Raw genomic sequence first — 14,664 nt, forward strand, 5'->3', positions numbered from 1 at the left:
TGGAGGAGGTAGTACCGGCACTTTTATCTCAGGATAAGAGACAAAGATCTGATGACCGTTATGAGCATGAGTTTGCTATGGTTGGTCATGGAAAGGGAAGGTTTGCCGAAAAGAGATCTGGTAATAAAAGTAGGTTCAGATCAAGAGACGGTGTGAAGGGTGTCCAGTGCTTCAAATGTCAAGAGTGGGGTCATTACAAGAAGGATTGTCCACTCTGAAAGAATGGTAAAGATAAATCTGGGGGTTCATCAGATGCAGTAGCAGTTAATGAAAACTGCTTCTTGAGCGTGTTTTTCATCTACGTAAATTGCACGTCCAAATATCTTGGACCCGTTCAAAGAGGAAACTGCTTCTTGAGCGTGTTTTTCATCTACGTAAGTTACAAAGGAATATCTTCTGGCCATCCAGAATGTGATCTCCGATAAAGCCCCAATTTTTCCGAAAGTCGATTCCATCAACTGTCTCGTGACAGTTTTGTCCAACCTACCAACAAAAATGGTACGACATTGAGACCCAGAAGCATCGGGAGTTGACTTGTTCGTGTTCCCAGCATCTTGTTCTTCGCCTGAATTCCTGTCGATCAGTAACTTCTGACCCGATCTCGAGTACCTTGGAGGAGAGTCATCGTCGGAATGTGTAAAATTGGGGTCTAGAAAATCTCCAAAGGTTAAGGGTTGTGTTGGTGGAAGGGATCCCGGAGATAGATGTTGAGTGGGTGACGTTGGTTGTGATTGAAAGAAAATAGGGTTTTTGTGGTCTTGAAACACACCCGATTGAGAAAACATGTTGTGGGAGTTACGAACTTGATCAACATTTAATTTAATAAGATAAGATGATAGGAATATAGTAACTACCAACAACCCAGAATGATACCTTTGAAGAAATTCAAGAAGGCCTTTCACGTAGGAATAGTGACCCATGAACCAAACACAGCCCAACCATGAAAATTGGCCAACTTGGTGCATTTAATTACTTTCAAATTCAACTTCAATCAATTCTTATCGTCGAAAAATGACCTCAAACTGATAATGTGCATCAGTCTAGTCATTAATCAATCTCTTAAAACAGCCATTTGCAAGTAACAAAGGATAAACACAACTTTGGAGAACGTTTTTGCAATATTAAAAAAAAAAAAAAAAAAAATATAGGAGCTAAAATTCATATTCTCCTCCAGACACTTTAATAATCACGGGTTGAGTTTCTTCCACCACGACCCCTACTGACATAGCCGTATCCCCTTCCTTGATAGCCACCCCCTCGAAAACGACCTCCACGGTTGGGCCCACGGCCACCCCTTCCTCCTCGATACCTAGAAAATTCTCCAAATGTCTGCACCATTAAATAAAAGACATTAGCATTGGTATCACATAATGAAGAGACAACTAAAATGTTGTAATGACGGAAACAAAATGATATAAACAGAACGTCACCTCTGAATCTAGTTTCATTTGCTCAGAAAACCTTGTCCTCCCGTTATTTGATCGATTGTCAGTTGAGTTGCACGATAATGTATCAAAAAAATCACCCTTGCTATAAACGGGCTGTAAATTTCAATGTTACAATTTCAATTTCATTAATACGATTATCATTAATTTCAAGAGTGTTTTAACAAAGATTGAAGATTTGAAGATGCCAATTCAAAAGTGTTTTAACTCACCTTAACATCAACTTTTGGAATAGCAGCATTGTTTTCATCATCTAGTTCATCTTCATCATTAGCATTGTTGTTTTTGCCTAGGGTACCCCACACTTCATCCTTGTTGAATTTCTCATTCATTGCAGTAAAATCGAATTCTTCCGTGAATTTCATCACTGGTCGTGATCCCTTCAACGTTATAAAACATAACACAAGTTAGAAAACATCTAAATACACAACTAAATATTATACTCAATTTTATATCATTGAAAAAAAAAACAAAACATATTCCATAACAGTTAGAAAAAACCAACAGAAGCAGTAAAGTGGCTTGATACGTCATGTGTCATATCAAGTTGAAACATGTCAGATTAGATATCAGTTGCTCAGGGGTCATATCATAATCAATAGGTTAATACATCATATCAGATCAGATCATCAGTTGATCCGATTCAAATCAGACCCATCGGCAAGCTTACAATGAGCTGCATGGATCGAAAGGAAAGTGAAATACGTCCGTTATTACCAACTGAACTCAAACTTCATCATTCTAATTCAGGTTAATCACCCCTTCAAAATTGATTTATTATAATAAAAATCTAAAAACTTTTAAAAATAGAGTACACGGAGATTATCACATAGCATTTTAGTTCCAAATTCAACTTGAAACGTAAAACAAAATGAAAAAATGGAAGATGAGATAGTTCTTAGTCGATGTCAAGATGAAAGATAGATATGATACAAGCACATTAAAGCTGTAAAAAAGAGAGGTAAAAAGTAAAAATAAGATACACACGGAAGAAGACTTACCCCATATCCTCTGCCTCTTTCACGCCCTCTGTAACTCTGGTTATTCTGGTTAGGAGATCCATTTGTCTATCATCATCATCAGCAATAACAGAAAAAGTCAACATGTCAAACCACAACAGACATCTAAAATTACAAGCATGAACATCTCTACCTTCAATACATTATAAAATTAGAGTCCACAGTGAATATCAAACTTCAATACATTGTATTGAGAGATGATGAAGGATTGTACATCCGTACCTTTGGAGCATTCCGAGACTGAGTCGGTAATGGCAGTATTGGAGGCTTAGCTTCTCCAGGAACCAAAACTGGTGCAGAGGATTCTGTTGATGATGTAGGGGCGGGGGCAGGGGTGGGGCCCGGTGTTGGTGCGGGGCCCAGTTCCACATCCTTATGAACAGGTTGAGAGGACTCAGATGAAACAACTGAAGACTGCAACAGCTGTCCTGGGGTTACTAGCAATGGTGTGCTGGTTTTGTTAGATATGGAAGGTGAGGTGTCATTAACATCAGTAGTTGGAGAAGACACCGATGATAAGCTACCAATTATTGGTGCGGTGGGACCCACAGAGTTAGGAACCTTAGTTTGCATAAGCGAAGGGTCAGTATTATTATATATTAAAGATGGTACGGGAGGAAGACTGGAAGGTAGAGTGGACCCCAGTAAAGATGTTGTAGATGTGGTTAAGTTAACTGATTTATCAGGTGAAGTTGAAACGGGCGGGTTGGGTGAACCAATTGGTAGGGGCGAACTGAAATTAGGGTAAGGCATGGAAGGGGGCATTGAGAGCCCGGGTGTGGGTCGAAAAAATGGCTGTTGGTGTAACTGAGGAAGCCCGTTTGGTGGGGCGTAGAACCCTGACCAATACATTGGTGGCATTGCAAGACCGTTATTGTTGACATTAGGATGAGGTGGCGGTGGGGCCCACGAGCCTATGGTTCCATTGGGTTGATATAAAGGCATTCCGCTTTGGAATGTAGTGCCGGGGTGTCCCAATTGGGGATTTGGCAGAGAGTTACCGGTGGCTGCAGACGGCATGCTTGAAGATGTTGGAGGTGGCCGAGGATGGTGAGACTGCACATTAAAAAGTGTTTTTTTTTAAAAACCATCACACTAAATGACAAAAGTATTGCAGATATACTAGAACGTGTTTCTACTTACCTGTATAATGGCAGGATCGGAATTTATAGGTTGCGTATGCTGAACAGGAGGGGCGGGCGGGGATGTTTTCACCTGAAGATCCTACAAAAGCGAATAAAAAAGAATAAAAATTTTATCTTACCTAAAGTTAAAAACTACAAGAGTGAATACAATATTTTTAGTCCCATTGACAATTGACAACCATGATTCAAGAATTCTTATAGAATTCATTGCAACAGTAAAAATAACACACAAGAGAACAATGAGATATTTAATAAACACACAGACAAGAAGATGAAAATTCAGCCATGTCTCAAATATAGTACCTTGATATCGCTCCCACGAAATAAAATGTATTCATAAACCTTATCACTAGGCATGATTTGTGGACCATCTTTTTTTCGCCCTTCACTTCCAAACGATCTTACTGCAACAAGTAATACAATAATTATTATCATAAATCATAAATAAACAATACAACTACAACTTAATAGCCTAATACACCATAGTTTATCAACTATATTCACAATTTTTATTTCAGCTAAGAAAATTAAAAGCATTTATATATTTTATATTTTTATACATAAATAAATAAATAAAAATAAAATATGAAATAAAAGGCTTGTAAGAAAATGATGAATTGAATATACCGTTACGCAAACCAATTGAGGATTCGTTAGTATTGATATTGTATAAGATGCCTTCATAACGAATCTCGCTTTTAGAAGTTAAACTAATTAAGCTACCGATGTATGTATCGGCACCAGCGGAGGATGAAGAAGCTTCGGTCGCCATAATTCGCTACCTGAAAGTAGCGAATTTGAGTATAAAAGAAGAAGACGACCGAAATTTGTTGACTTTTAGGGTTCAGGGAAGTACAGATTGGATTTTAGGGTTTGGTCGTTAGTTATCGGTGTTCATGTTACCATACGTGAATTTTTAGCCGTAAATATGAGTGTTGCAACGTACTATATTCGAAGAAAAATCATTGTACTTTTGTCACTAGCAAAATTTTACATCATATTTTTTATTTTAACCTTTTTTTCTAACAATAAATTACAGATGAAGAGAGTATTATTGTCCCAATCCCCAACTATAATCAATTACTTGAAGCTACACAAACACAACTCTAGCCTCCTATATAACCAACAGACCCGGTTCGACTTGTATCATTGTCCAAAGGAAAAGGCCAAACATCATAGCCCATTTTACCATCAAGTCCATCGACTAAATTCATGTCAATGGACCCCGCCAATTTCACATAATCTATAACTGACGTAGCTTCCTTAGAATTTGGATTCAACATACCAATCAAAGCCTCTGCCGCACGCCAATTACTTTGGAAATTCAAATCAGGGTATAGAAGAGAAAAATTCAAATGAGAAGTCACCAGAGGTTTTACTCACTGCTGGAGATCTAATATAGTCGTCTTTAAAAAAGTTTCATCTATGAACCACAAAACAAAGCCCTTAGGGAACTTCAATCATCCGAACCACCAAGACTACCGGCTACTAGAAAATTGGGCGGTCTGGTTAATGGCAACATGTTCTTTATCACTCGTTCTCATACTTGGGGATCAAAAAGAGTAACTGATAATGATGCAGAACCTGACCGAGCTTCAAATATGTCGTGAAGTAGATGAATATAGGAAGGGTGAACGAGGAGGTCAACATGAAAAATGTATAAAAAATCATAATTTCATGTCTCATGAACTCATCAAGTAAAGATCTATTTGATTTTATTTTCAATCCAATTAGTATAACCATCACCCCGTCTACACATGAGATCTTGTTATCAACTTTAAACATCCAACAATAATGATAATGATCTTTTTTAAAGCTGGAAACTAGTTCATGATTTCTTACCAACATGCAAATGTTAACCACAAGAAACATACCGTCCATCCTTATTTAAAAGGATTTAGAAATTCTCTGAAAATCATAAAGGTGACATCTTCACGATCTATCGTATGCTATAGAAGTATAAAAATGTTTAGTTAGTGTAGTTCTTTTTTCCCACACTACATTATGAACTAGGAAGCATTAAACATAATGATAATCAATTTTTTTTTTGAAAGGCAAGCTTGCATCAGCGTATCATTTATTTCAACGACACTCATCATTTGCACACACACGCGCTTTCGGGCAGAAAACCCGAACCACACTCTGAGGATCCGACCCTTAAACCATCCCGAGGGGCAGGCAGGCAGGACCTTAGTCCCGGAGCGGGTCGGTAAAACCTTCCCTTTGGGCCACCTTCAAGGAATATATTTCAATTCCTAGAGCGGGTGACGAGATTCGAACCCGAGACCTCTAGCCCTGCGAGTACACAAGTATAACCGCGGTACCGCTGGACCGAAGATCCATTGGTAATGATAATCAAAATTTGATTCCTTTGTATTCTCATGCCCATTAACTTATACGGATCAAAGGTTTCCTTAAAGATCTGTTCAAATCTATCAAATGGCATTCAATCAGGCTCGACCCAATGTAAGAGCAAAGTGCTCAATTGCTTAGGACCCATTATTTTTAAGGGTCCAATCCCACCATGCGTGAATCGTGTATACTCATTTACCAAATACAAAGTTTTTAGGCCCAGGACCTCGATGTATAGAAAATTTGGACCTTATTTTGGTTAAGTTTAAAAAATAGGTCCAATCGCAATTTTATTACCCAATGTTTAACTGTTAGGAGTAGTTGGCTATTTAATTGAAGTTAATACAATTTAATATAAACACTGAGCAACTTCCTGTGATTGTCGATATATCTATATTTTATGCATATATAAAAAATGACTCACCTTTGTAGAGACTATGCATGTATATTTATACCTAGGACTTCATCTAGTAATCTAACTTACTCCTTTCATGAAATCCTACAAACAAACAATATTTTATTTATTTACTCTCATTTTTATTTATATTTTGAAAAGCAATAAATTTTTATTTTTATATCAACAAAATGTTACAAAGGTTGCCATTAAGACGAGCAACCTGAAAAAAACATGAAGACGAACAAAGAAGACAGCATACACGAAAACAAGCCTACAACCTAACAATACAAAAGACCCGACTATGCTGAGGTAGCAAAATTCGACTATTTGATGGTTAGGTATGTTTGTGGATTAGATATCCATGTACACCAATCTAATTTCGTTCCTTTGATTCTCTTTGAAATCCAATCGTAACTTAAAACTTGAATCTCACTAACCAATGAAGGCACACATCCGTTTTTGTTTTTAAACGTCTTCGAGTTTCTATTTTTCCATATTACATACCCACATGTCCATTCCACACCTTGCCAAATTTGAGCACCTAGATCCGTTTTAGATTGATTTACCGAACCTTCAAATGTTTCGCTAATACTCATATTCGAATACGGGCCAAACCCCCACCATTTGTATACTCGTGTCCACACATCAGACGCACATTTGCAAAAGATTAAAGCATGATCTATTGTTTCGACATCATTATCACAAATCGCACATCTCACCGAATGAAGATCGATTCTCCGTTTGTCTAATTCACATAGTACCGGTAGTCTTTTTTTACACGTTCTCTAAATAAAGATCTCTACTTTCTTTGGTACAAGCGGATTGCGTTTTGTTTCGGGATAGGATTTCTCACTTTCTAGCACTTTTTCCATGATCATAAATCTATTTGTTGTAAATTTCCCATTTGAACTCAAACTCCACCTCCATGTATCTGTATTGTTTGCGTCTGGAATGTTGGATTCAAGCAGCTCCACTAACTCGATCAATTCCCCTTCTGTTCTACCTCTTGGCAATCGGCTCCAGTTCCAGCTGTAAACCCCTCTGCCATTGATCCACATCACCCTTTCACATACCTTTGCCTCCTTGTTCATGTCGAGTTTAAACAGTCGCTTAAACTTGTCCTTTAATGGCATCCCACCTATCCATCTTTCTGTCCAAAAAGAAATCGCTGAGCCATCACCAATCACTTTCTGTATTGAGTTGCTGAATGGAACACCAAGACTGCTAAGCGAGCGACCTGCATTTATAATATATATCCACGAACTGCAGAAAGAAAAACGTGAAGTAACAGGATGATCTAGACCGCCGTTTGACCCATAAATGTTTGCACTGACTTTGGCCCATAACGAGTGTGGTTCGTTACGGAACCTCCACCACCACTTACATAAAAGGGCTAAATTCTTGCACTTTAACGAGCCCATATTGAGCCCTCCTTCCGAATATGGAAGCATTATTTTTTTTCCACTTTACCCAAGTAATTTTTTTCCCTTCCCCGTTTTTTTCCCAAAAAAAAATCTCTCCTCACTCTCTCAAGTTCTTTTAACACACAAGGCGGGGCACGGTATAACGAAAAGTAATACAATGGAAGATTCGATAAAACCGATTTAATAAGTGTTACCCGACCACCAAAAGAAATCGATCTTGCTCTCCAATCCGACAGTTTATTTTTGAACTTTTTGATCACTTCGTCCCGATTTAATAAGGAGTGTTAATTGATCTCACTAACCAATGAAGGCAACAATATTTAATTTTTGTGAATACAAGTTTCAAAACACATGTATATACATCTCATTTATGCTTGAATATAAGTAAAACTTTAATAAAGTAAGATTTTGTTTTTTTATCTCTTAATTTATTGGTTTAGCGTTGAATGCTTAACCATTCAGTACTCAGTCAGCGACGGAGCTTATGTAGGGCAGGGGGTGCCATGGTCCCCAAAAAAAAATATGTCGTTAATAGTAAATTTTATAGTTTTAGGGACTAGACATGGTAAATTTAAATATTGGCCCCACCAGCCTCGCTAGCATACTGCATACAGTTTTGATTAAATTATTATGACCTACTCATTGTTAATGTTCAAGCTCCGTCGCTGTACTCAGTGAATGTTGAACCATTCAGTATTCAGTGGGCTTGATTCTTCGAATATCAAGTGTCATGAACTTTATATTTCGTTATGGTCTAAAAGTCTTTTTTAATTTTGTTCTAGGTACTTAAACTTTTAAGAGCAACCTTATGTTCAATATTTTTAATAATGATTTATCATAATTTGTAAGTGATGTTAAAGCGAAGGGGTACGAAATATACTTATTTTTATTACGAAAAGCGATACAAAATTACACAAGTTTTATTAATTTACGGATGGGATATACCTAAACCTTGCTACAACACTATAGGCAGTGTACCTAATCGTAAAGTAGTGTAGTTTTTAGTAAGTCCGGTTCGTTCCACAGGGAGCTGGTGATACTTACTATATTTTTAACTATATTTATACAAAATATATATAATTATATAAGTAGTAATATTATTATAAAAGGAGAGTTTTACCGTTTAATGACCGGTTTGTCGATTCTATATTTTAAGCGTGACGATAATTAAAGTGCGTAAAATAATGACAATAAATAAAATGACAGTAAATAAAATTGCGAGTAATAAAATGACAGTAAATAAAGATACGATGAGAAATATAATAAAAGAATTATGCTTATTTAAACTTCCGTAATCATGATGTTTGACGTGTTGATTTTAATTTATTACCATGGGTTAATTGTCCTTTGTCCTGGTTTATTTGATACGTCTATCTGGTTTTTGTCCATAATAGTCCATCGGTTATAAATATAAAGTGCGAGTATCCTCGTCAAATTACCCTTATACCCGAAGTCAAATATTCCAACTGATTAAGGATTTAAACTGTGACGCAGTTATCACTTCTGTCAACAATTACACCAGTTATCACTGTATGTAATTCACCCCTGTTTTAATTAGTTTATGAATATTAATTCATCCACTTGATCAGAATGAATAATCAATTACCCAACCCAATTGATTAATTAAATGATTATAACAGATTCCATATGAACATCACTAAATAGGACAACCATAATCATTATTAATTATTAGGTTAATTAATTTGAAGATAGGTTCGACAGACTCCAATGAGTTGTCACTCAATTAGACAATACCCCCCATCTATTAATAGTCAATAGTTCAATTTCCACAAGTGTCGGTCTTTTGCCCAAACCTTAATTATGGTCCAAAGTTCAATAACCCCTTCTTAATATTTTAGCCCAACATCACGATTACTTCGGCTCAAATAAGCATAATAATAGCTTAGTTACGATACATTAATTTAAAAAGGAAGAACATAGCTTACAGTGGTGATTAATCGCGTAGCGTTACACGGGCAGAGTTTCGACTTTAAAACCCGTAAAACATTTCTTACATTAACCCAACTAAACCATAACTTTATTATTAAAATTAACTTAAATTAAAATTATAATATAAATATATATTTCTTTACAGAAGGAAGAAAGAAAGAAAAGGTGTACTTAAATTCATCGATTACATGGCCTTTTATAGGCAAATGATTAATTTGAATTTTCACTTATGACCCCTGAACTATGCTCAATTAACAACTTTTTATTATATAATATTATTCTTATTATAAATTATTTAAATATTATATTATATTCTTGTGCATAGTTGACTTGTACTTTCAGCTCCGTTGCGTTGAGCGTTGAAAGTTGGTTCATGCCTCGGTTCCGGATTTTCGAACGCCTTTTCGTACAATTTAATATCGTGTACTTTGCGTTTTGTGACTTGTACTCTTGTCATTTTTAGACGTTTCTCATCAATAATTTGAACCACTTGGATAGTATCTTGTACATTTGAGCTTTTTGGACGTTTGCGTCTTCAAATCTTCGTTTTCGCCTTTTATCTTCGCACTTATTTATTTAAACAATTACAATGAAAATATAATACAATTACATATGAAAACCTATTATTTAGAAGGGATATTGCTATGAAATATATGTTCCTTTTTAGCCTTATCAAATATCCCCACACTTGAGCGTTGCTTGTCCTCAAGCAATACAGAACTTGAAATAAAAACATACATGAATCACTTTTTTATTCATCACACTTTATACATTAGTGATTTTGATATGGTGGTATAAACAATGATAGTAACGATAGAACCATGGTTAAAGGTGGGTGTGTCATCCACAGTTGCCTCGGGTTTAGGTCAACGACACTTGCAATCAAATAGCCGATTTACTTTCGGTTTCCAAAGCAAAGTGAACATTTGAAAGGCGGTTTACAGTTCCACATGAATATGAAAATTTAGATCCGTTAGGAAATTGGATCTTTATGAAAACATTTGATCTTTTGAAAATTCAATCTAGCTTTTACCCTAGACAAGTTTTCCGGAATAACCCTTCACCGGTGTTTGCAAAATATTTTTGTGGGTTGTGTGGGTTTCAGATTTGAAAATTTTAGCTCAACACTTGTGGTTTTGTGTTACCCACTTGCTAACCTTGTATTAGGAAAGCAACACGTCCAGTTACTTGTCCCGTATATTACCTTTCGGCAAACTACCGTCCGGTTGTAAAGGAAAGCGATGAACAAGAAACTGTTAAGGCAATGTCTAATGACATGCATATGATTATGGTCTTAAAACGTGTCGGATGCTAGTACTATCCTTTGTAGGAGCAATAGTAAAGATCATCCTATGATTTTTCGGTCTGGCACAAGGTTCTGTCTCCGACCATGCTATGCAACCACCATTTCTTACGGTTGACACCCGATTTGGTTCAGGTGACCTAATGAATTCTGATGAATTCTCAGGATTTTACGTTCAATGGTAATGAACGCATTGAAAATAGGTTTTCAGAAAACAAATCGGTTTTATTTTTGATCAAAATATTTTCTCGTTCAAGCTCGAGTTTAGACATCATCGAATTTCATGAGTTTGAATTCTCAATCTTTAAGGTCAATCTCAAGGATTGAGTAATATCAGTCTTAAAAGCTGATTTTTGATCTTTTAAGGAGATTATCCTTTCTGGGGATCTGATTCAGTAGTCTTATCAAGCTAATTTGCACGGTGCCCCCCCATTGTACGAGATAAATCCTTCTCATGGTTAGGATAAATCTGACCACTTGGCGACCCTGTTTGATGCTGAGGTCCGTGGATTTCCTGCTGATTTTAGAGATGACTTTTCTAGATTTTTCGTCAACCTACAGCTGGTCTGGACGACAACTTCATGACCTAAATCAAGAAGCGCGTGTCTTTTTCGGAAGACTTTACTTCCTTTTAATGATGGAATTGATTCATCGTGTAGATCCATCTTTCTTTAATAAATCGGGTAAAACAGTTAATTTAGCCCAAAACAAAAACACCTGCAATAACTTTACAGAAACATGTGATAGATAGTTTTTAATTGAATAACTTGGTACATTCTCCCCACACTTAGTTTCTTTCTTTGCCTTTTTATTCTCCTTTATTTCATTTTAAATGAATTCAAGCGTTTTAGGGTGTTTCTCAATTTATGTCCTTTCCAAGGTAACGATAATTTCGGCATTAACACCTAGTTTTCATCGTTCATAAATATGTGTAAACATGATTTTGACTTCATTTAGTTGAAAATTTTTCAAATTTTCACAAAATTTGGCAAATAAACCAAGTATAAACCCGAGAGAATTTATAACCCTTCCCCATACTTAAGATCATGCAATGCCCTCATTTGCATGAAATCAGACTATAATTATAAATTCATGAGGGTGATTAGTGTAGAAAAGTGATTAGAAATACCGAGTTCGTAATCATATTGTTGTTATTTCACATTTGATCTTTCGCGTCTTGTTGTCAAAATTAGTACCTTTTGCTGAACTTAATGACAGTCTTTGAAAGTGCGCTGTTTTACCCTGTTTTGTATATAATAAAATACAAACATATATATATACATATTTTTGAAGTTTGGTATATAACCCCACGTTCAAAAAATTATAAAATATAATATTTTTTTTGGCATACTTTATATCAATAAAATTAAAAATAATGATAACAAAATTTGTCGCCCCGCCCTCGGGTAAAGCAATTTCGGCTCAACGACCTAGTCTTCAACTCACGACGAATTTTAAAAATCATATTTTTAACTTAATGAAATAAAGTAAATTTTTGATTTTAAAAACATAAATTAAAATGCATATTAATTTCATATAAAACCTAAAAAACAAAAAAAATTCAGAATGGAGGGAGAAAACTAGTTCTTTAGTGTCTGCTAGCGGAAAAGACCAATCGGATTCCATTCTCGGAACTACACGAGAATAGAACAACTAACTCTAGATAGCATTCTCTTTTTAAAACACTTGAATCTCCCCACACTTAGGTAGTTGTGGTGTCTTCATTGTCAATTTCTTTTGGTCCATAATCAACTTGCATATCTGTGACTTTTTCTTTAAGCCAGTGCCCGGCTTCTTCCGTAATATCCCAAAATTCAACTAGCTTCGCCTTTTCTTTAGGCGACAGATTGGATACTAACCGGTTACATAACTTAAAGTTCCCCTTACTTTTAGCATCAATAACCCGTTTAAAAAGTTTCTTCATTGAACTGTTAATAACGGGGTCATTTAATTTCGTATCAACAATGGGGTTCCTTGTTATCAAGTTATCATTAGGTGTTACTTCATTTTCCCCACACTTAGGCATTTTATTATTGCTAAGCACTACCGTTGGAGTTGGTAAAACAATATGGTTCTTACCAATCGTTTTTGCTGGTTCAACAGTTTTGGTTGGTGGAGATTTAGACTTTCGAATCATAAAGGTGATCGATTTTTCATCATTACTAAGTGTCATTCTACCATTTCTTACATCAAATAACGCCCCGGTGGATGCTAAGAATGGTCGACCTAAAATTAGAGGAATGTTTGGGTCCTCTTCTATGTCAATGACAATGAATTCGACTAGAAAGGTTAAATTACCTACTTGAATGGGTAGGTTGTTAGCAATTCCAACTGGGTGCTTAATGGTTTGATCAAGGAGTCGAACACTCATATCCGTTGGACTTAACTTACCTACACCTAATCTCTTATATAAGGAAAGAGGCATAACACTCACACTTGCACCTAAATCTGCCAGTGCATCATACATGACACAATCACTAAGTAGACAAGGAATAATAAATTCACCCGGATCACCTACCCTAGGTGGAGGTTTTGGTGGAACTGTATTCACCGGGTTTACTTCTACGGTTTTTGTTTCTTGTACTTCCTTATTCTTTTTCTTCTTCTTATTTTCAGAGGTATCACAATCTTTATTACCTATCACTTGCTCATACTCAACTCCTTTTATTGGAAACGGGATGGGTGGTTTATATGGTTCCACCACTGGCTTTACATACTCGGGTGGTGGTGGTGTTGTAAATTCTTCATTGTTACTCTCATCTAAAACCTTCCCATCTTCTGGAGCTGGTTTTTCAGAATTTGTTGAAACCATATTAACATTCTCATTTCGAGGATTTACTTTAGTATTACTCGGTAGCTTTCCTTGTTCCCTCTCACTCATCATGCTAGCAAGAGTACCAACATGTTTTTCTAGATTCAAAATAGAAGCTTGTTGAGTTCTTAATGACTGATCAAACCTTTCGTTTGTTTGAATTTGAGATGTAATAAATTGTGTTTGAGATTCAACTAGATTTGCCATTATTTCTTCTAGATTTGGCTTTTTCTCTTCGGTTTGTTGTGGTGGTTTATACAAGCCATGTCTTTGTGGATTGAAAGTGTTGTTTTGAGTTGGTTGGTTATTCGAACCTTGTTGGTTATACGAGTTGTTGTTGGGTCCATTTGGATTGTAAAGAATGTTTTGATTTCGATTGAAGTTTATCCTTGGCGGTTGATAATTATTTTGATAATTACTTCCCGTCCTTTGGTTCATATAGGAAACATTCTCTCGTTGTTCCATCGTTGGTTCAATGTGACAATCTTTCAATAAGTGTGGTCCACCGCATTGCTCACAACTGATTCGTATTGCGTGAATATCTTTATTCATCTTTTCCATTCGTCTTTCGAAAGCATCTATTTTTGCGGAAACGGAATCAAAGTCATGGCTAGAATCGGCTCTAGCCACTTTAGATGATCGAAAGATATCTTTTTCTTGATGCCACTCATGTGAGTGGGAGGCTGTGCTATCAATGATCTTGTAAGCTTCAGTTGCGGTTTTCTTCATAATGGAACCACCAGCTGTTATGTCGATGTCTTTTCGTGTAGCAACGTTGACACCTTGATAGAATATTTGTACTATATGATAAGTGTCT

At 36.1% G+C, this 14,664-nt stretch overlaps 1 protein-coding gene across 1 annotated transcript; it reads right to left on the bottom strand.

Annotated features, from left to right (window-relative positions):
* Positions 1–1,131: 1,131 nt before the first annotated feature.
* On the bottom strand, positions 1,132–4,544 carry LOC139896937 (protein decapping 5-like). The gene is made up of 8 exons (XM_071879568.1): positions 4,237–4,544; positions 3,913–4,013; positions 3,608–3,688; positions 2,687–3,520; positions 2,447–2,512; positions 1,658–1,825; positions 1,431–1,541; positions 1,132–1,329 (listed from the first exon to the last, which is right to left on the bottom strand). Exons 1-8 carry the CDS (start codon positions 4,379–4,381, stop codon positions 1,180–1,182), a joined length of 1,656 nt encoding a protein of 551 aa, XP_071735669.1. The 5' UTR covers positions 4,382–4,544; the 3' UTR covers positions 1,132–1,179.
* Between the last annotated feature and the right edge of the window lie 10,120 nt (positions 4,545–14,664).

Source organism: Rutidosis leptorrhynchoides, chromosome 3 (assembly GCF_046630445.1).
Source record: "Rutidosis leptorrhynchoides isolate AG116_Rl617_1_P2 chromosome 3, CSIRO_AGI_Rlap_v1, whole genome shotgun sequence".
NCBI lineage: Eukaryota > Viridiplantae > Streptophyta > Magnoliopsida > Asterales > Asteraceae > Rutidosis > Rutidosis leptorrhynchoides.